The sequence below is a fragment of the Perognathus longimembris genome, chromosome 23 (genome assembly GCF_023159225.1).
Source record: "Perognathus longimembris pacificus isolate PPM17 chromosome 23, ASM2315922v1, whole genome shotgun sequence".
In the NCBI taxonomy this organism is placed as follows: Eukaryota; Metazoa; Chordata; class Mammalia; order Rodentia; family Heteromyidae; genus Perognathus; species Perognathus longimembris.
In genome coordinates, this window is record NC_063183.1 from 6,296,914 (window position 1) to 6,319,587 (window position 22,674).

At 45.3% G+C, this 22,674-nt stretch overlaps 1 protein-coding gene across 11 annotated transcripts; it reads right to left on the reverse strand.

The window, feature by feature from the left end:
• Positions 1–24: 24 nt before the first annotated feature.
• Positions 25–22,674, reverse strand: Tmem219 (transmembrane protein 219). 11 transcript variants are annotated; one of them, XM_048333103.1, is made up of 7 exons: positions 12,235–12,356; positions 11,909–11,977; positions 11,032–11,230; positions 10,752–10,941; positions 4,759–4,988; positions 3,026–3,195; positions 25–100 (listed from the first exon to the last, which is right to left on the reverse strand). In XM_048333103.1, the coding sequence occupies exons 3-6, from the start codon at positions 11,194–11,196 to the stop codon at positions 3,058–3,060; spliced, it is 723 nt and encodes a 240-aa protein (XP_048189060.1). In that variant the 5' UTR covers positions 11,197–11,230; positions 11,909–11,977; positions 12,235–12,356; the 3' UTR covers positions 25–100; positions 3,026–3,057. The 11 variants fall into 11 exon arrangements, with proteins under 11 accessions (XP_048189060.1, XP_048189057.1, XP_048189059.1 ...); XM_048333100.1 differs by having other exon boundaries at positions 11,032–11,233; XM_048333102.1 differs by lacking the exon at positions 12,235–12,356 and adding an exon at positions 12,179–12,229 and having other exon boundaries at positions 11,032–11,233.

Here is a 22,674-nt window from a genome sequence, read left to right on the forward strand (position 1 = left end):
AACACCTTTTATTCCCGCCCCCCCCCCCCCACTTTCCAGCTCTTCACTTTTTGTACATTCCTTCCAACTCAGAACCAAAGTCCAAGAAGTTGATTCACACCTGGAGAAAAAAACAAAACACAAGTCAGCGTTCTGATGGGCAGCTCTGGAGTGAGAACAGATGGAGGAAAAATCAGAAGTGACAACTTGAGCTAAGCATGGGCACTGAATCCCACTGGGGTGGCCACCAGACTCTGGGATCTGCCAAGGGCCAAAAAAACAAAACAACAACAACAACAAAAAAAAAACCCTTGCTTTCCTCAATGCAAGACTGAAAAGGCTACGTCATTTCCAGCCCCAGGTAGATGGTTCGGGGCAGTAGGGTCTAGCCCAAAGCAAAATTAGCAAAGTTGATCCTGAGCTTCCAGTTCCTCTGGCCAGAGCAGTTCCATTTCTCCCAGAGTAATTTCCTAGAACACTGAGGCCATTTGAAGCTGAGGACAGCTTAAAAGGGGATGATGCATCACGTGTGGTTTCCATGGTAGACTAGACCAACCTGATAAGATCTTTTTGCAGAAATATTTTCTCCCTTGATGAACTGGTATATAAACTAATTAGCCAATATGTCTTCTTCACTCCACTCCCCTCCTGGCTCTTTGTGAAAACTAATTCCCTCTAAATATCTTGTCAGCAGAACCAACTTTTTCTAAATGAAATCATGATTGGACATAGTATGTGTAAAGTGCTTAGGCACACAGACTGAACATCATTCTTTTGTGCTGTTCAAGTTGAAATTTGCAAAATGGATATCATGAACTTATTTCAAGATAAAAGCAAGAGAAATATGATTCATATCCAGAACAAATCATAAAAATTGGACTTTTTTGTGTGCCATCCTGGGGCTTGAAACTCAGGGCCTGGGCACTCCTCTCTGAGCTTTTTTCCCCTCAAGGTTAGCATTCATAGCTAACCATAGCTCCACTTCTGGCTTTTTGGAGGTAAGTATTATTGGAGATAAGAGACTCAAGGATACTGGATGCTGGTGACTATGCCTATAATCCTAGCTACCCAGGAGGCTCAAATCTGAGGATTGCAGTTCAAAGCCAGCATGGGCAGAAGAAATCCCAGTAAAATACTTATCTCCAATAAACCACTTTAAAAATAAAAAAAAAGAATATCATGGACTTTCCTGCCCAGGCTGGCCTTGAACCATGATCCTCAGATCTCAGCCTCCTGAGTAGCTAGGGGTACAGGTGTGAGCCACCAGCATCCAGAGAAACCCTCTTAACTCATCATCATAGTCAAAAGGTGGATGCAAACTACAGCTACAGATCAATCGTTTTAGTAACCATAGGGCCAAACTCAGAGAGAACCTTGCACTTGCATTTAGCACTCCATTGCTAAGCACTTGTCTAGCCCATTTTTTTTTTGCTTTTTTTTTTTTTTTTTTTTTTTTTTGCGTCCTGGGGCTTGAACTCAGGGCCTGAGCACTGTCCCTGGCTTCTTTTTGCTCAAGGCTAGCACTCTTCCACTTGAGCCACTTGAGGCTACTTCTGGCTTTTTCTATATATGTGGTGCTGAGGAATCGAACCCAGGGCTTCATGTATACAAGATGAGCACTCTTGGCTGGGGATATGGCCTAGTAGCAAGAGTGCTTGGAGGCCCTGGGTTCAATTCCCCAGCACCTCATATACAGAAAAACGGCCAGAAGTGGCGCTGTGGCTCAAGTGGCAGAGTGCTAGCCTTGAGCAAAAGGAAGCCAGGGACAGTGCTCAGGCCCTGAGTCCAAGCCCCTGGACTGGCCAAAAAAAAAAAAAAGATGAGCACTCTTGCCACTAGGCCATATTCCCAGCCCCCTAGCCCCTCCCCCCTTTTTTTTGGCCAGTCCTGGGCCTTGGACTCAGGGCCTGAGCACTGTCCCTGGCTTCTTTTTGCTCAAGGCTAGCACTCTGCCACTTGAGCTACAGCGCCACTTCTGGCCATTTTCTTTCTTTTTTTTTTTTTTTTTTAACTTCTTTTTTTTTTTTTTTTAATTTTTTTATTTTTTTTTTATTAATTGGACATAAATTTTTTTACAAGGTGTTGTGCAAAGAGGGTGCAGTTACATAGTAGGGCAGTGTGTACATTTCTTATGATATCTTACAACCTGTTTTTCTATCCCTTGTCTAGGTCAGGTTGACATATATGCAATATACAATGTATCAAGAACATATACAGTATTCACAGACTTGGTCTCTACTGTCTCTCCGTCTCCCTTTGTTAACAGTCATATATCAGGGAGATCATGCCCCTTTGTTTTCTGTGTTCTAGGCTTGTCTCACTCAACATTATTTGTTCGAGTTCCGACCATTTCCCTGCAAATAACAATATTTCACCATTCCTAATCGCTATGTAGTATTCCATTGTGTATAAGTACCATATTTTTTGGATCCATTCGTCTGTGGAGGGGCATCTGGGTTGTTTCCATATTTTAGCTATTGTGAATTGTGCCGCGATAAACATGGTAGTACAAATGCCTTTTTGATATCTTGGATTTTGCTGTTTAGGATAGATGTCTGGCCATTTTCTGTATATGTGGTGCTGGGGAATTGAACCCAGGGCCTCATGTATACAAGGCAAGCACTCTTGCCACTAGGCCATATCCCCAGCCCCCTAGCCCATTTTTTAACACAGGTTATTTTTTAAAATAGGGTCTCATTTTCTGCTTGGGCAAGTGCCTAGACCACAATGCACCTATTTAAATTTCCCACAAAGCTAGGATGACAGGCACTTGCCAGGCTAGTGCTTTACCACTTTGAGCCACAGCACTACTTCTGGTTTTCCAGTGGTTTATTGGAGATGAGAGTCTCACAGACTTTCTTTCCTGGGTTAGCTTTGAACAGAGATCCTCAGATCTGCTTCCTGAGTAGCTAGAATTACAGGCATGAGCCACCGGTGCCTGGATTCATAAGCAGTATTTAAAGATGGACTTCAAGAATTGCTCTATGTCAGTTACAATTGCTACTCCCAGCCCATCCCATGACCTCACAGGAGTGAAGATCCTCACCTGAGAAGGCGGCAGGAACTAGGCCAGTGCCCTCAGAGCCGGGCTCTAGACCAGTGGGACTCCCGGCGTGGGTGGAAGCACTTAGCAGTGATACAGCAAAGAAGGCCACAGAAGAGAAGCAGGAAAGAGCCCAACACCAGCAGCCTAGAGCCACACAGAGCCAACTCCTCCTAGAGGTGGGCACAGGGAGGGAAGGGGAAAAATTATGGAGGGTGGGAGGGTGCCTTCTCTTTGGGAAGTCATCCTTTCCCCAGCCCAGAAGTTATGGATAAAGACTCCATAAGGGAGACGTTCCTCAGCATCCAGGGAGAAGCTAAAAGGAAAAATGTTAATCTGAGACAAGTTAACATTTGTCTCAATGGTTTACTAACTGCTCTCCTGCCCAGCCATGAACAAAATCCAGAATGACTGCTTGAGCCAGGAACATTCTCTCTTCTCCACATTTGAAAGGCTGTGCACACAGAGCATGAGTGAAGAGTAGCAACCCTCTCCTAGCTACTCTCCCTCTTTCACTCAGCCCATCTCCACCCAGCCAGGGAGGGGCTTCCCTCTCCTCCATGAAGGTCCGCAGAGACCCAGGCTTCAGTGTCCAATCGCAGCATCTTTGCCTGGGATTCACAGTGCTCCCTCTAGTTCAGCCCCCACAGTCTTTCTTGCTTTTTCTAGGCCACTCCTAAACCCCTCAGTATGCAGTGCACCCAAAGATTAAGTTCTTCTCAATCCTGGGGCTTGTGTTCCCCAGTTTCTCCCCACTCCAGACTCCTAGATGGCAACCACTTGTTTATTCTTTAAGAGTGGCAGGTGAGAAGGTGGGGGTTACAACCCTGGCTCTGACACATAACCAGTTGTGTGGCCTTAGGCAACTGACTCCTTCTTTCTAAACCTGTTTCCTCATCTGTAAAATGGGCTAACAGCACCAACCTCAAAAGGTTATTTTAAGATCAAATGAGATAATGAACCTGAAAACACTTTGTACCTTACAAGCTACTGTACCTGATTCTTTCTTAAGTGCTACCTTCTCCAGGAAGCACTCTCTATAAATGTTCCAGTTAGGGTTAATTGCTCCTTACTTTGTGTTTGTACAATACTCTGTTTATATCTCTATGACAGCAATTAGCCCATTCTGCTTCTTGTTCACTGCTGCTCCATTCTTTTTTTTTTTTTGGCCAGTCCTGGGCCTTGAACTCAGGGCCTGAGCACTGTCCCTGGCTTTTTTTTTTTTTTTTTTGCTCAAGGCTAGCACTCTGCTACTTGAGTCACAGCGCCACTTCTGGCCGTTTTCTGTATATATGGTGCTGGGGAATCGAACCCAGGGCTTCTTGTATAGGAGGCAAGCACTCTTGCCACTAGGCCATATTCCCAGCCCATGCTGCTCCATTCTTTAGAGGTAGAGCTCAGGTTTTATCTTGCTTAGGGACAAACTGTCATCTAGCAAATCTGTTAGGTATCCTTTACTGGGCTAAGCACTTTCCACAGTGATCCTCATTCAATGCTTATTTGCTGGAATTCAGAGTGGTATGTTCTCTTTTAGGATGGGGAAGCAGTTGAGGCTCACAGAGGTTCTTGCTCTAGGCCACACAGCGTCTAAGGTAGGGTTGTAATGTCTAGATATTTCCCACTAGGTGAAAATTCTCACCTGGTAACACACACACACACACACACACACACACACACACACACAGCATTCAACAATGGCAATCTACAAAACTAGGGGATCAACCCGAGGCTCTTACCGAAGTGAGCAGCTTGGTAAGTGCAAGGCCTTCGTGGCTCCAGACTCTGACACACTCCTCACCCATCTTAGGGTTCAGGGTGGCATTTCCTGCTCCCTCCTCTGAGCAGGGTATGGGGGGCTGACTGGAGGGCAGGATTCCTGGACCAGCACTGAAATACAGACAGGTTCCTGGAGTCCTTTCTGGAACCACTCTGGCTGTGATGAGGATCAGCTCTCCTGCAGAAGACCCTGAAAGAGGTATTGAAGAGGAAGACATGAGAGGTCAAGTCAAGTGTGGTGGCTCAGGATTATAATCCCAACCACATGGAGAGGCAGCTGCTTGAGATGGGGAGACAGGAAGATCAAAGTTCAAGGTTAGTCCAAGCAAAAAGTAAGGGAGACTATCTCAGAGAACATAATGATATATACCTCTAATCCCAGCTATACAGGAAGTAGAGATAGGAGGATCAAGATGCAAGGCCAGGGGCTGGGGATATAGCCTAGTGGCAAGAGTGCCTGCCTCGGATACACGAGGCCCTAGGTTCGATTCCCCAGCACCACATATACAGAAAGCGGCCAGAAGCGGCGCTGTGGCTCAAGTGGCAGAGTGCTAGCCTTGAGCGGGAAGAAGCCAGGGACAGTGCTCAGGCCCTGAGTCCAAGGCCCAGGACTGGCCAAAAAAAAAAAAAAAAAAAAAAAAAAAAAAAAAAAAAAAAAAAAGGATGCAAGGCCAGACCTCCAAAAAAGTGAAAAACCCTATCTTAAAAAAAAAAAAGCAGGGCTGGGGATATGGCCTAGTGGCGAGAGTGCCTGCCTCATATACATGAGGCCCTGGGTTCGATTCCCCAGCACCACATATACAGAAAATGGCCAGAAGTGGCGCTGTGGCTCAAGTGGCAGAGTGCTAGCCTTGAGCAAAAAGAAGCCAGGGACAGTGCTCAGGCCCTGAGTCCAAGGCCCAGGACTGGCCAAAAAAAAAAAGCAAACAAAGCCGGGTGCCAGGGCTCACACGTGTGATTCTAGCTACTCAGGAGGCTGAGGTCTGAAGATTGTAGTTCAAAGCCAACCCACGTAGGAAAGTTTGTGAGACTCTTATCTACAATTAACCACCCAAAACAGCTGGAAGTGGAGCTATGGTTCAAGTGGCAGAGCGCTAGCAAAAGAAGCTCAGAGATGATGCCTACAACCTGAGTTCAAGCCCCAGAATTGGCACACACAAAAAAGCATAAGTGTATATAGTATTAAAATGAAATTGTTGGGGGCTGGGAGTAAGGCCTAGTGGCAAGAGTACTTGCCTCGTATTCATGAAGCCCTGGGTTTGATTCCCCAGCACCCACATATATAGAAAAATGGCCAGAAGTGGTGCTGTGGCTCAAGTGGCAGAGTGCTAACCTTGAGCAAAAAGAAGCCAGGGACAGTGCTCAAGCCCTGAGTTCAAGGCCCAGGACTGGTAATAAATAAATAAATAAATAAATAAAATGAAATTGTTTCACAAGTCTCGTGCTATTCACCAACTTGCACAAATATCATTTTTTTTTTTTTTTTTGTCCATCCCAGGGCTTGAACTCAGGAACTGGGCACTGTCCCTGAGCCTCTTTGTGCCCAAGGCTAGTATTCTCCCACTTGAGCCACAGCACCACTTTAGAGGTTATTTTTGAGTTGATTATTGGAGATAAGAGTCTCACAGAGCTAGGAATGTGGCTCAGTGGAACAGTGCTTGCCTAGAATGCATGAAGTCCCCAGCTCCATTCCTCAGTACTACATTAACAGAAAAAGCCGAAAGTGGTGTGGCTCAAGTGGTAGAGTGCTAGCCTTGAGCAAAAAGAACCTCAGGGACAGCACGCAGGCCCTGAGTTCAAGCCCCATGACTAGCAAAAAAAAAAAAAAAAAAAAAAAAGAGAGAGAGAGAGAGAGTCTTACAGACTTTTCTGCCTGGGCTGGCTTTGTGATCCTCAGATCTCAGCCTCCTGAGTAGCTAGGATTACAGGCATGAGCCAACAGCGCCCAGTTCTAAGGCTTTCTATCATACTAAGTGTTTGGGTATTGATGACTATTTAATAAAGAATTCCACATACTTTAGCACTGAGAATGAAAATAGTTATGTATCAACTAACACACAAACTGATTGAAATTAGCTTATAACCAATACAACAGTGTTACACAGAGACTCATGAGGTTACAGCAGAACAAACAGATGCACCCTACTCAACATCAGTTTGTATAAGTTGATTTGTCCATTTTAAGAAAGCAGTTTTCCACTAGGCATCAAATACCATTCAAAGGTTACCACTCTGTTTTAAATTAGCAAGAAAAAGATGACCTGTTTAGTAAGTGGCCTTGGGACAATTTCCATGTGGAAAAACATTTGAAAGCAGACTGTTATCTTGCACCATAAAATAAAACCCATATGTATTAAAGAACAATGCAAACCTAAAAACAATCAAGTGTTGAAAGAAAATAAGCATAAGGTTTTGAGTTCAAATTTCAGTACCACAAAAAAAAAGGTTATTGAAAAAATACAGAAGACTATTTTCCAGTTTTACAGTGAGGAAGGTTTTCCTACAAAAGACACAAAATCTAAAAGCCTTAATAAACCTAACCTCATAAAAGTTAGACAGTGCCATGTGCCATTGGCTTACTTTCATGTCTACAATCCTAGCTACTCAGGAGGCTGAGATCTGAGGGCTGTGATTCAAAGCCAGCCAAGCAGGCAAGGCCAGCACACTCTTATCTCCAATTACCACCAAAAATCCAGAATTGGAGCTGTGGAGAGTGCTAGCCTTGAGCGAAAAAATCTCAGGGAGGGGCTGGGAATATGGCCTAGTGGTAAAGTGCTTGCTTGCCTCATATACATAAATTCCTTAGCACCACATATATATAAAAAAAAGCCAGAAGTGGAGCTTTGGCTCAAGTGGTAGAGTACCAGCCTTAAGCAAAAAGAAGCCAAGAACAGTGCTCAGGCCCTGAGTTCAAGCCCTAGGACTGGCAAAAAAAAAAAAAAGCTCAGGGACAGCACCCAGGCCCTAAAGTTCAAACCCCAGGACTGGTCGCATTCACACATGCACGCACGCACACGCGCACACACACACACTTCCAAACAATGAAAGATAAAGTATCAAGGAACAAGTTCCACATAGTGGTGCATGCCTGTAATTCTCAAACCTCAAGAGACTGAAGCAAGGGGATGACAAGTTCAAGGCCAGCCTAGGTTACATGATGAGACACTGTTAAAAAAACAAAAATAAAGGGCCCATACTCTTTGCTCAGAAATACCACTTGTAAAAAGCTGGGTGCTGGTGGCTCACATGTGTAATCATAGCTACTCAGGAGGCTGAGATCTGAGAACCAAACCATCCTAGCCAGGAAAGTCTATGACACTCTGATCTCTAATTAACCATCAAAAAGCCCTAAGTGGAGCCATGGTTCAACTGGAGGAATACCAGCCTTGAGCAAAAGAGCTAAATGACAGCTCCAGTACCATCTCTCACCCTTAAAAAAAAAAAAAAATTCTATAGGACAACTTCTATTTCTCTTCCATTGCACAGATAACCCCAGTAACCAAGTCTTGTCAATCCCAGACTTCCAGTGTCTCAAAAATCATATCACTGTCTTAACTCAGCTTTTCTTGTCATCTCTTATTTACAGTCACCTCCTAACTTGTCTTCCTGTATCTGGACACATTCCTCAACAGTAGACTGTGATCCTTTAAAAAGAAAAAAGAATAAGAAAATCCTACTTTCCTGATTTAAATCTTTGAGTTTATCCCATATGCTGGATCAAGTCCAGATCCACAAGAGATCTTCCATGGGTTTCTGCCTCCTTCTTTGGACCACTACTCATCCAGTATTCCTTCTCTTATGTGGATCAGTCAAACTGAGCCCCTGGAAACTCCTAAACATATTATTGTGGTTCCTACCTACAGGCTGTTCTGTCTTCTGTTCCCTGTGCTGGAACTGTGCACACTGCTAAGCATTCTTCAAGCTTCAGCTTAGGTTCTATCTTTAGAAAAGTCTTTCCTTGCTATCTGCAAGACTCTTTTTTTTTTTTTGCAAGTCCTGGGGCTTGTACTCAGGGCCTGAGCACTGTCCCTGGCTTCTTTTTGCTCAAGGCTAGCAGCACTCTACCACTTGAGCCACAGTGCCATTTCTGGTTTTTTCTGTGTATGTGGTGCTGAGGAATCAAACCCAAGGCTTCATGCATGCTAGGCAAGCAATCTACCACTAGTTCACATTCCCAGCCCCTGTGAGACTCTTATTTCCAATTAACCTGCAAAAACCACCAACTGCAAGTGTGGCTCAAGTGGTAGAGCAGCAGCCTTGAATCAAAAAAGCCAAGTGAAAATATGAGGCTCTGAGTCCCAGTACCAGCACAAAAATAAAACAAAAAAAGTAGAAAGAATATCAGATACATTCCTTATTCTTATTCTTTGTTTACATGTATGTACACTTAGACATATACAGACTTAACCCTATGACATACATGTAATATAACTCACAGAAGAATCTTAGAATGATAGTGTTGGAAAAGACCAAGAAGTCTCATGATTCCACTTTTCTTTCTTTTTTCTTTTTTTTTTTTTGCCATTCCTGGGGCTTGAACTCAAGGCCTTAGCACTAACCCTGAGCTTCTTTTGCTCAAGGCTAGCACTCCACCACTTGAGCCACTCTACTGCCTGCTTTTTTGGTGGTTAATTGGAGATAAGAATCTCATGGACTGGGCTGGGGATATAGCCTAGTGGCAAGAGCGCTTGCCTTGTATACATGAAGCCCTGGGTTCGATTCCCCATCACCACATATATAGAAAACAGCCAGAAGGGGCGCTGTGACTCAAGTGGCAAAGGCTAGCCTCCAGAAAAAAGAAGCCAGGGTCAATGCTCAGGCCCTGAGTCCAAGGCCCAGGACTGGCAAAAAAAAAAAAAAAAAAAAAAAAGAATCTCATGGACTTTCCTGACAGGGCTGGCTTGAAGCACAATCCTAAAATCTCAAATTCCTGGTGTGAGCCACTGGTGCCTAGTATTATTATTATTATTATTTTTTTTTTTTTTGGCCAGTCCTGGGGCTTGGACTCAGGGCCTGAGCACTGTCCCTGGTTTCTTCTTGCTCAAGGCTAGCACTCTGCCACTTGAGCCACAGAGCCACTTCTGGCCATTTTCTGTATATGTGGTGCTGGGGAATCGAACCCAGGGCCTCATGTATACGAGGCAAGCACTCTTGCCACTAGGCCATATCCCCAGCCCTGGTGCCTAGTATTATCTCTATGCAGAAAAACAAAACAAAACAAGACACCATCGTTTTCCGGAAAGCTTCTGTGAAAATGACACAGAGAGAGATAGAGACAGAGACTACCTAGTGTCATTGATTCCTTGGTGGTATTTGGCCTCAGATTTCTTATCTAAAAACAGTGAAGGAGGAAAGAGGGAGGGAAAAATTGGGAGAGAGCAAGGGAAAGGGTGACATTGTCCAAAAATAAATGCACTTATTAAAAACTGACTTATATAACTGCAACCCCTCTGTACATCACCTTTATGATAACATTTTTTTAAGAGAAAAAAAAGACGGGGAATGTGGCTTAGTGGTAGAGTGCTTGCCTACCATGCATGAAGCCCTGGGTTCAATTCCTCAGTACCACCAAGATAGGCAGGCACACACACACACACACACACACACACACACACACACACAAATAATAATAATAGTAGCTTAATTGCCCCTAAGAGAAGATTGCTACAGGGTTGGGAAAGAACACAGAATGAATCCTTGTCTATCTGGTCACACTTTCAAGGCCAGATTCAGAGGGCCTCATAACTGAAAGGAGAAAGGTAAAATGTAGAGTACCTACATTATGGGTGAAATGTTTACTGAAAGTATCTAGGCCTTATTATAGCAGAAGTGATGAAGGCACAGGGTTAGAGCCCAAGGTCTGCAGGGTAGTGATGTCAGAGGCAGAAACCAGCCCAAATGTTCTAATGCTGCACAGCGCCGCCCTCCCTCCCCCAAGTCTCCCTGATCTCACCTTTCAATCCCATCTGACTACCGGAGATCTTGGCTTGGAATGTCTGAGTCTTGTTCCTGTCTGGACCATCTCCGAAGTTCAAGGTAGTCAGTAAGCCCACAACATGAGACCCTGACCACTTCCCTGTGACTGTCCCATTCATAGGGCACAGGGTCAGCTGACCAAAAGATCTCAAGAAAGAGACCCAATCCTGTGAGCAAAAGAAAAGTGGAACAGAAGTGAGCTTAGATCAGCAGCAGGAGCGGACCTACATGGGCAGGGTCAACAGTAGAGTACTTACCTGTGGAATGTCAGGGTTGCGAAGGCCAGTCCTGTGGGTAAGGAGGAAGCCACCCAGGCCCAGGCCTGAGAAGCCAAGAAGCAGCAGGATCAAAGTAGCACAGACCAGAGGTGGGTGGTGGGCCAGACAGAGATGCAGGTTGTGCCCTGCCTGGCAGCTGCCCATGGGAAGCAGAGGGGTCTGGGCCTCCACGGAGAGCCTGCTGGAGGACAGCAAGGGAGAACAAGACAAAAGCCTGCTGGTCAGACGGCACTCACCCATATTAAACAAAAGGAAGCTAAAGCACAGAGAAGGCAAGAAACTTGCCCAAGGCCACACAGTCAGGCCCAGAATCCAAGACTCTGGATTCCAAAAGTTTATCTCCCTGTACTACTTAAACGCTGCTGCATTTCACTTCTAAAACAAGACAGAAGCAGAACTGAGCATTCTGTACAGGCAAAGGGAACTTGAAAGCGAGAATTCTCAGCGGGACAAAGAGGAAAAAGAGGAAGCAGTGGCTGGGGCTAGGCTTTGGTGGGAGAGCAACAGATCTAAGCAGAACTCAAGGCAAGGGAAGTGTCTACAAGGTCCCCATTTGGGAGCTCGTGGCCTAGGTAGGTGCGCATCTCCTTTGCCACTCCTTGGCTACGTCAAATCAAGTCGGTAAACCTCTGTCAGCTTGTCAACTGGGAGTTCTAAGATCAGTAAGTCAGAAGGAGGATTCCATGTGACAGACAGCACGGCCCGCACCAACTTAGCCATTCAGGAACTCAACAGATGTCCTTTCTCTTGGTGTCACTCAGATCCTCAAAACCAGATGAGGCAGGGCAAAACTGCGGTAAGGGAAACTGAGGCTCGGCGGCTTTATCACCTAGGAGTAGTAGGGCCAAGGACCCACCTCCTGCGTCTCAAGGGGAGTCATTTATCCCACACAAAGCTGCGACAGCGCGATGAAAAGGAATTAAACCTACGGGGCGCATGGAGAGGCGGAAATGGCAGGTGTCACCAATGCTCAGCCCCGGCCCTCCGGCCTCGCGTCCCAGCTCATCTGGAAGGGGGGAGGAAAGCAACAGGAGGGAAGAGGGCAGAGCCTGAAGGGTGCGACGGCTGGGGGCGCCCCCGGGCCTCCCCTCCTCCTCCACGGCCCCCTCCGGAAGGATCTCCACACCCGCATCCCTCCCCGCTCTTGCGGCGGCGTGGGGCCGGCCCGCCGCTCGCTCTCACCCGTCGGAGCCGGGCGGAGGCCGGCGCCCCCCGCGACGTCACTCACGTATGGGGCGGCGGAGGGGCGGGGTCGCGGCTCGGCTCCCCCTCCCCACCCGGTGGCGGGATGCGCGTGCGCGGTGGCCAAGCGGACGCCCGCTCTCAGGCTGGGTGGGGACGTACCAATAGAAACTGCGACGTGGGGGGGGGAGGGAAAACTCCCCCGGAGAGGTGGGGAAACCGAGAGAAGCCCGGCCGTGCTCGCTAGCTACGTGGCAAATTTCTTAGGTCGCTGTCCACAGACGCGCTGGGAGGGTGTCAATGGGAACCTCGCCGCAGGCATTTTGTTTTCAATCATTCGTCTCCCACCTGCGCCCAATAGCACGGCCCAGCCGCACCCAGGTTGCTTGGCCTCCTCGCTGTTCGGGCCCGGACGCTGGTTTTTATGACTCCATAAGATGCATAGGCTATCGCAGATCAGCAAGGCTGCACATTCTACTCAGGTGCACATTGTAGAGATGAGATCACCTTGCCTGAAATAGCCAGGAACTCTGAGTTCAAATCCAGTCTGCCGGTGGCCCTGCAGAAGACACAACTAATGCTCTCCGGATGGGGAGGGTGGGGTAGAATACTCTCTTGAACGGGACAATCTGCCAGGTGCCTGTGGCTCACACCTGTCATCCTAACTACTCTGGAGGCTGAAAACTGAGGATCAGAGTTCGAAGCTAGATTGGGTAGGGAAGGCCTTGAGACTAATCTCCAATTAACCACCTGAAAAGTAGAGCTGTGGCTCAAAGTGGCAGTAGAGCACTAGGCTTGAGAAAAAAAAAACAACAAAAAACAAGCTTAGGGACAGCTTGGGCCTTAAGTTCAAGCCCTAGGCGCGCGCACACACACACACACAGACACACACACAAACACACACACAAAATCTGTCTCGGTCAATGGAACACTTAAGTGGTAAAGTGTGGGAGAAATGCCCAGTGTCCACAAGCACACAGCCAGTATTGAGTAAATACTGTTTCAAAAGGAATCTGAGGGGCTGAGAATATGGCCTAGTGGCAAGAGTGCTTACCTATTTATTATACATGAAGCCCTGGGTTTGATTCTGCAGTACCACATATACAGAAAACGGCCAGAAGTGGTGCTGTGGTTCAAGTGGCAGAGTGCTAGCCTTGAGCAAAAAGAAGTCAGGGACAGTGCTCAGGCCCTGAGTCCAAGCCCCAGGACTGGCAAAAAAAAAAAAAAAAAAAAAATCTGAGGGGCCTAGGCACCAGTAGCTCACACTTGTAATCCTAGCTACTCAGGAGGCTGAGATCTGAGGATTGTGGTTCATGGCCAGCCCCCACAGGAAAGTCTGTGAGACTTTTTTTGGGTCTTTTTTTTTTTTAAAGGTTTATTTATTTATTTATTTTGCCAGTTCTGGGCCTTGAACTCAGGGCCTGAGCACTGTCCCTGGCTTCTTTTTGCTCAAGGCTAGCACTCTGCCACTTGAGCCACAGCGCCGCTTCTGGCCGTTTTCTATATCTGTGGTGCTGGGGAATCGAACCCTGGGCTTCATGTATACGAGGCAAGCATTCTTGCCACTAGGCCAGATTCCCAGCCCCTTGGGTCTTTTGTTGTTGTTGTTGGGGTGGTCGTGTTCATGGGGCTTGAACTCTGGGCCTGGGCACTGTCCCTGAGCTCTTCAGCTCAAGGCCAGTGCTCTACCACCTGATCCACAGTGCCACTTCTAGTTTTGTTAACTAGAGATAAAAGTCTCACACTTTCCTAACCAGGCTGGCTTTGAACGGTGATCCTCAGATCTCAGCCTCCTGAGTAGCTAGGATTACAGGAGTAAGCCACTGGGGCCCAGCCAGTGAGACTCTTATCTCCAATTAACCACCACAAAAACCAAAAGTGGGGCTGTGGCTCTAGTGGTAGAGCACTAGCCTTGAGCTGAAGACCTCAGAGACAACGCCCAGGCCCAGAGTTCAAGCCCTATGACCAACAAAAAAGAAAGGAGGGCTGGGCATATGGCTTAGTGGTAGAGTGCTTGCCTAGTATACATGAAGCCCTGGGTTTGATTCCTCAGCACCGCATATATAGAAAAAGCCGGAAGTGGTGCTGTGGCTCAAATGGTAGAGTGCTAGCCTTGAGCAAAAAGAAGCCAGGGCCAGTGCTCAGGCCCTGAGTTCAAGCTCCAGGACTGGCAAAGTAGAAAGAAAAAGGAAGGAATCTGAGTTTTTAACTCCATTATCAGTTTCTTAAGATTGATACTGTATTTTTGTGGTTTGGGTGGTGGTGGCCCTGGGGGTTTCAACTCAGGACTTTGCACTTGCTCTGCAAGTCACTAGAGCCATGCCCCTCAACCCTTTTTGCAATTCCCAGCTAGGCCTAGATCTTGAGTCTCCTATTGACTTCATAAGCAGGATGGCAGGTGCATACTACCACCCCAGCTTTTGTTAGTTGCAATGGGGATAAGATGAACTTTTTGCCCTGGCTGGTGTTGAGCCATCTGAAATCCTGCACACCACGGCATCCTCCTGAGTAGCTAGGATGACAAGGGTAAGCCACTATGCCAGAAAAGGAGACCATGTCTTTTCTATACCACAACCCATGAAAAGTTTCCACCATAAACCCTTTACATACATGATCTAAGGACTTGCTAATGATGTCAATGAATGATAACAAAAAATAAGAAAATCTAACTAAAAACTAAGTAAGGAACTTGAACAGATACATAAAAAAGCAATGCTTTATATCACTAATCATTAGAAAAATGCAACTCCCACACTGCCCCCATCCTGGTACTTTTACTCGTTTTTGTTTTATTTTGTTTTACTCAGGGAGCCATGCCTCCATGTCTGGCTTTTTTGTAGATAAGTCTCAGGGATTTGTTGCTTGGCTAGCTGTGAAATGTGATTCTCAGATTCCAGCCTCTGAGTAGCTAAGGTTATAGATGGGAGAGCCACTGGTGACTGGTTCCAGCTTTTTTGTTTTGTTTTGTTTTGGCACTGGTGCTGAGACTTGAACTCAGGACCTTACTCTCTTTTTTTTCTCATAGCTGGCATTCTTACTGCTTGAACCACATGTCTACTTCTGGGTTTTTGTTGGTTAATTAGAGATAAGAGTCTCACAGACTTTTCTGTGATGGCTGACTTTGAACCTTGAGCCTCATATCTAAGCCTCCTGAGTAGCTAGGATCACAGATGTGAACCACCAGGCCTTGGCTATAGCTTTGTTTCACTTTTGCCTAAGCTGCTCTCAAACCATAGTCTTCTTGTCTCTACCTCCCTAGGGGCTGCAATTACATCACACCCAGCAACTTTTTTTCTTCAAAAAATGTTCAAAAAAGGGCTGGGAATATGGCCTAGTGGTAAAGTGCTTGCCTCGTATACATGAAGCCCTGGGTTCGATTCCTCAGAACCACATACATAGTAAAAGCCAAAAGTGGCGCTGTGGCTTAAGAGGTAGAGTGCTAGCCTTGAGCAAAAAGAAGCCAGGGATAGTGCTCAGGCCCTGAGTCCACGCTCCAGGACTGGCAACAAAAACAAAACAAATAAACAAAATAAACAAAAAATGTTTAAAAAAAAAAAAAGGTTCAAATCCAGCCAGGCACCAGTGGCTCATGCCTGTAATCCTAGCTACTCAGGAGGCTGAGATCTGAGGATTGTGGTTTGAAGCTAACCTAGGCAGAGTCCATGAGACTCTTATCTCCAATAAATTACTCAGAAAAAGCTGGAAGTGATGCTTTGGCTCAAGTGGTAGAGTGCTAGCCTTGAGCAAAAGGTCAGGGACAATGCCCATGCCCAGAGTTCCAGCCCTAGGACCAGCAAAAAACAAGTTAAAAATCTACTTACTAAGTGGTATTTTTATGTTGTTTGGTGTCTGTATTTGTATGTGTGTATGTGCACACATGCTGGTCCTGGAGCTTGAACTCAGGGCCTAGACATTGTCTTTGAGCTTCTTTTTGCTCAAGGCTAGCACTCGGCCACTTGAGCCACAGTGCCACTTCTGGCTTTTTTCTGTTTATGTGGTACTGGGAATTAAACCCAGGGCCTCATGCATGCTAGGCAAGCACTCTACCACTAAGCCACATTCCTGGTCTGGGTTTTTTGTTTGTTTGTTTGTTTTGTTGTTGTTTTTGTAGTCTTCAAAGTTGAACTCAGAGCCTTGTACTTGCTAGGCAGGTACTCTAACATTTGGGCCACACTCAACCCACTTTGCTTTAATTATTTTTAGGGTATGGTCTCTGTGTGTGCCCCAGATAGCCTGTACCTCCTTATAGTTCGCAAATAGCTGTGATGAGAGGTATATGCCACCACACCCGGTTATTAGTTTAGATGGGATTTCTATGACTTTCACCCAGGATAGCCTCACACTGTGATCCTCTGGATCTGTTTCCTGAGTAGTTGAGATCAGGACCTACCTGATTCTTTCTTCTTAGCTCTTTCCTCCCCCAAATTGTGGTAAAAATATACTATTGCATTGCTGAACAATAATAGCCCCTCATGCCTCCCTGAACTTTATCCTAAACACATTTATCTACTTGGTAGATAAAATTTTCCTAGAAAAGCAATTTTACACAAGTTGAATAAAAATATTTGTCCATTTGTAACTGGCTAGCTTCACTTATAGATTCATTTAGCATAATCTCTCTCTCTCTCTCTCTCTCTCTCTCTCTCTCTCTCCCTCTCTCTCCACAGTACTAGGGCTTGAATTTAGGGCCTGGGCACTGTCCCTGAGCTCTTTTGCTCAAGGCTAGTGCTCAACCCCTTGAGCCACAGCTCTACTTCCAGCTTTTCTATAGTTAATTGGAGATAAGAGTCTCATGGATGTTCCTGGCTGGGCTGGCTTTGAATCACAATCTTCCAGATCTCAGCTTCCTGAGTAGTGAGGATTATAGGCAAGAGCCATTGGCACCTGGCTCTCTCAAACTTTTATGCTTGGCCTGGCCTCAAACCATAATTCACATATTTCCACCTCCCAAGTAGCCAGGATTACAGACTTGAGCCACTATACCCAGCTTGCAATATATGTATTTTTAATGGAAAATAACAAGTGTTAGCAGGGATGTGGAGAAAATGAAAACCTTGTATCAGAGTTGTGTACAATGTTATTTGTACTGTGGAAAACAGATTGGTAGTAGGTCAATAAATTAATCATAGTATTATCATGTGACCCAGCAATTCTCCTAATCACTTACCTCAAATCTGAAAAGATGTTTAAGCAAAAAAAAAAAGTATATTGATGTTTACAGAAGCTCTAGTCACAATAGTAAAAAGCAGAAAAAAGCCATATGTCTAGCAACAGATGAATGGATAAACAAAATGTAGTGTATACATACAGTGAAATATTGTTTAGCATTAACAAGAAAGGAAATTCTGGTACAAGCTTCAACAAAATTAACCTGTTGTCATGATTTTAAGTAGATCATAATATGCCAAAAGGACAAGCACTATACGATTCCACTTATGTGAGACATCTAGGGTACAAAAATTCATACAGTCCAAAAGTAGACTGGAGGGCCCAGTGTGGTGATACATGCCTCGAATACCAGTTAGTCAGGAGGCACAGACAGAAGGATCACAAGTCTGAGGCCAACTTTAAAAATAAAATAGAACTGGGTGCTGGTGACTCACACCGATAATCCTAGCTACTTAGGAGTCTAAGATCTGAGAATCATGGTTCAAAGTCAGCCTGGGCAGCAAAGTCTGTGAGACTCTTTTTCTCCAGTGAACCACCAGAAAACTGGAAATAGTACTGTGGCTCAAAGTAGTAGAGTTCTAGCCTTGAGCAAAAGACCTCAGGGACCAGTGCCCAGGCCCCAAGTTCAAACACCTTGACTGAAAAACATACATGTGAGAGAGCAAAGGAAGGGCTGAGAGAGCAAAGGAAGGGCTGACAGTGTCCAAAAAGAAATATATTTATTATCTGACTTGTAAAATGGTAACCCTTCTGTAAGTACCTTTATAATAGCAATAAAAATATAGCAATATAAAAAATATATAAGCAAAGGGCTAGGGTGTGGGTTATGTGGTAAAACAATTGCCTATCATGCCAGAGGCCTCAGTTTAATCCCCAGTATTGCAAAAAAAATTAAAAAGGTTATGTTGGGGGTTGCACTGCTGGGAACACGGTAATGGGAATTAGTGCTTAGATGGCATAGAGTTGCAGATTAGGAAGATTAAAAACTTCTGGAGCCAGGTGCCTGTGGTACACCTGTAAACCTACTCAGTAAAACTACTCAGGAAGCAGAGATCTAAGGATCATGGTTTGAAGACTGACTGAGTAGGAAAGTCTGTGAGACTCTTATCTCCAAATAAGTATCAAAAGGCCGGAAGTAGAGCTGTGGTTTAAGTAGAACACTAGCTGTGAGCAAAAAAGCTCAGAAACAGTACCCAGGTTATGAGTTCAAGCCCCAGGACTGATTAAAACAACAACAACAACAACAAAAACACTTTTGGAAATCAATAGTGGTGATGACTCTACAACAATGTGAATGTATTTCATGCCCCTGAACTGGACAGTTAACAATAGCAAATATGAGCTTTAGGATGTGGCTCAGGAGGTAGAGAGCCTTCCTAGCAAGCTCAAGGTCCTACATTCAAACCTCACTATGGCTAAATAGTTTTGGTGGGTTTTTTTTGGTTTTTTAAAAAGTCATTAAAATGGTAAATTTATGTTATGTGTATTTTAACCCAATGGGAGGATAGAAAAGAGGCAGCTGGGCACTGGTGATTCATCCTACAATTCTGGCTGCTCAAAAGGCTGAGATCTGAGGATTGAGGTTCTAAAACTCTTATCTCCAGTGAACCAGCAAAAAGCCAGAAGTGGAGGTGTGGCTCAAGTGGTAGAGTGCCAGTTTTGAGTGAAAAGGAGGCCATGTGAGAATGCCAAGCCCTGAGTTCAAGCCCCAGAACTGGCACAAAATATATACAGACATACATATACACACAAACATACATGCATGGGTGCATACACAAATGAACACAAGGGGCTGGGAATATGGCCTAGTGGCAAGAGTGCTTGCCTCGTATACATGAGGCCCTGGGTTCGATTCCCTAGCACCACATATATAGAAAACAGCCAGAAGTGGTGCTGTGGCTCAAGTGGCAGAGTGCTAGCCCTGAGCAAAAAGAAGCTAGAGACAGTGCTCAGGCCCTTAGTTCAAGGCCTAGGACTGGCCAAAAACAAAACAAAACAAACACACACAAATGAATACAAGGAAAGAATGAACTACTACTACATGATACAACATGGAACCTTGAAGACATTATTCTAACAAAATAAAAGTCACATATTGTATGATTGCCATGCTATGAGATACCCAGGAGAGACAAATGAACACATTTGTCAAGTAGAGGGAGGAGTGGAGGAGGGAGTAGGTGGCTGCTTAGGGGGGCAGAGGCTTCCTTTGGAATGATGAAAATACTTTAGAATGAAACAGAGGTGAATGTACTTAATGCCACACCAGACTGTACACTTGAAAATGGGTAGAATGCTAAATTGTATGTCAAATGTAATTGACTTACAATTGCATAAAATACTGAGTGGGTTACTTTTTTTTCTTAAATATTCTCTTCTTACTCCATCTCAGGTAACAGTAGCACCTTCCACCCCCTTCTCCCAAGCAGGAAACTTGAGTCAACCCTGACTCCACCCTCTGCCCTTCTCCCACACATCCCCATCCATCATTAAAATTGTCTCTGGAATCTTCTTTGCTTTGGGCTCTCATTATCTCCCTTCAGGATGACTGTAGCTGTCACCTAACCCTGCTCCCTGCCTCCACTTTCTCCTCCCTTCAATGCGTCCTCCATATTTCCTACTGTATTTGCTTCCTAGAAGAACAAGTTCAAGGTTGCTCTGCTGACTCCTTCAGCCCAATGTCAGTCTGAAAGGGCTCTTCGTTCTCAGTGCTTTTCTACTTTTACTCGCTCAACCAATATTTATAGAGCGACTCTAGATGCCTGGATGCTGGGATTATAATGAGGAAAGAGAGAGTGTTTTATCCTTCACCAAGTCTTCATTGTAATGAGAAAGAGAAGAGAAGTAACAACAGAGATTTTTGAAATGAACAGGAAGGAACGAATGTGAGGATTACGAGGAGGAGTGAGAAACAACACATTCATAGAGAGGATTTCTGTCTGACTGATGCTTGTGGGTGTGGTGTAAATCTTTGTGCAGCAAGCAGGCCTGGAAGGGGCCAATTCCAGGCTAAAAGATCCGCAGTACAAAGATCCAGAGAAGAAAAGACTGCTACCCAAGACAGTGAATTGTCTGGGGCCTTGGCTCTGTAAACAAACCATGGCAAAGAGACTAGAATTTGTTAGAAAGACAATGGAGGGAGTGTGGGGGGGGGAGGGGTGCCAGTACTGAGGCTTGAACTGATGGTCTGAGTCCTCCCAGACTTTCCTGCTCCAAGGCTGGCCTTGAACCTCAATCCTTAGCTCTTAGCAGTCCGAGTAGCTAAGATAATAGGCATGAGCCAGTGATGCCTATTTTTTTTTTTTTTTTTTTTTTGCCAGTCCTGGGGCTTGAACTCAGGGCCTGAGCATTGTCCCTAGCTTCTTTTTGCTCAAGGCTAGTTAGTGCTCTACCACTTGAGCCACAGCACCACTTCAGGCTTTTTCTGTATGTGTGGTGCTGAGGAACTGAACCCATGCATGCTAGGCAAGCACTCTACCACTAGGCCATATTCTCAGCCCCCTAGCTTTTTTTTTTCTCTTGGTGTTCTAGTACTGACACTTAAACTCAGGGCCTCCCATGATTGCTTAATTTTTCACTAGAGGTTAGTGCTCTACTACTCGAGCCACATTTCCACTTCCACAATGATAAATAAAGTATTAATTTGCTTTATTTGTTATGTCTGCTATTTGCTATAGTTCTGTTTTTATTCATCAAAGTATTCCACTCACCAGAACAGTACGTAGTGGCAAATACTCAACTCGTATTTGCTAAGCAAATAAAATCTTTCACAGATATTTTAAACTTTAGATTTGACATAAACTTTTCCCCAGCTGTGAACAATTCTCACTCTTCCCCAAACACAGGTAAAAATTATTATCTCCCTTTTGCTACTTCTGCACCTTGTACCATTATTGCATTTTCCAGATAATTTTTGTCATTTGCATGCTGAGATTATGAGGGCAAAAGTCAAGAGCTGATTCATTTGTACATTCCTATACTCAGCCTAAGACTTGGTACATAATACAGATATGATGATTTGTGTGTGTGTACCTGTAGCAGGGCTTGAACTCACGTTCAAGTAGAGAGGCTCAATCCTAGCTACTCAGGAGGCTGAGATCTGAGAATCATGGTTCAAAGTCAACCTGGGGGTTGGGAATATGACCTAGTGGTAAAGTACTCGCCTCATATACATGAAACCCTGGGTTTGATTCCTCAGCACTACATATCTAGAAAAAGTTGGAAGTGGTGCTGTGGCTCAAGTTGGTAGAGTGCTAGCCTTGAGCAAAAAGAAGCCAGGGACAGTGCTCAGGCCCTGAGTTCAAGACCCAGGACTGGCAAAAACAAGTCCACCTAGGCAGAAAAGTCCATGAGACTCACCTGCAATTAACCACCAAAAAGCTGGAAATGGAGCTAGGCCTTGGTATAGTTCTAGCCTTGAGTGGAAAGGGTAAGGATAGTGCTCAGGCCCGGAGTTCAAGCCCCAGGACCAGCATACACACATATTAAAATGATGATGTAAGTTATCAGTTTCTTCTATAGCAAAGCTTGGCTTGACACTGTGAGCATAAGATGATCCTGACCCCAGGGAACAGTATCAGCCAGGGAATTTGGGAGTAGCAAAGGTCAGGACTAGCTCCTGTCCTAGAGAAACAATGCTGCAAGACAGGGAAACTGAGAGACAGACATCTTGGCCCACAGAGCAGAGGAGAGGGGGAAGGCAGGAGTATGGTGGGCCTAAAGATGCCCAGGTCTCCTCTAAGTAAGTCAGAAGAAAGCTGAACAGAGTGAAGTCCATACTATTATATGAGAAATGGCAAGGATTCAGAAAGGAAGAGGAATGGCTAGAGTTCAAACTCCATCCCTTAGCCTAGGGATTTTTTCTGTCCACCCCCCTCCACCCAAAGCTACCATTACAGATCTGGATCCCTATCTCCTATGATACCAGGGCTGGAAGACACCTTAAAGATACTCCATCCAGAAGTCAGGATGATGCTGGAATTTAATCTATTTTTAAGGTTCAATCCCCACAATCCCCAAACCAATAAAAGCCTTGGAGCCTCTGCCCTTCCCTCTGAGGTTTGGAATACTAGGCCTCTCTTCTGCTCTCTCCTCTGGAGAAGCAAACCTTCCAAATGCTCCTGGTTGCTTCTCTTTGTCTGGCTCAAGTCCCAGTTCCCAGTAAGAAGTCCATACCTGAGACAGTTCCACTTTTTCCTCCTCCGGAGCCAGCTTAAAGTCAGGAGGCGGCACAACACTGAGAAGCCCAGAGAGTCCCCCAGATCCGCTGTG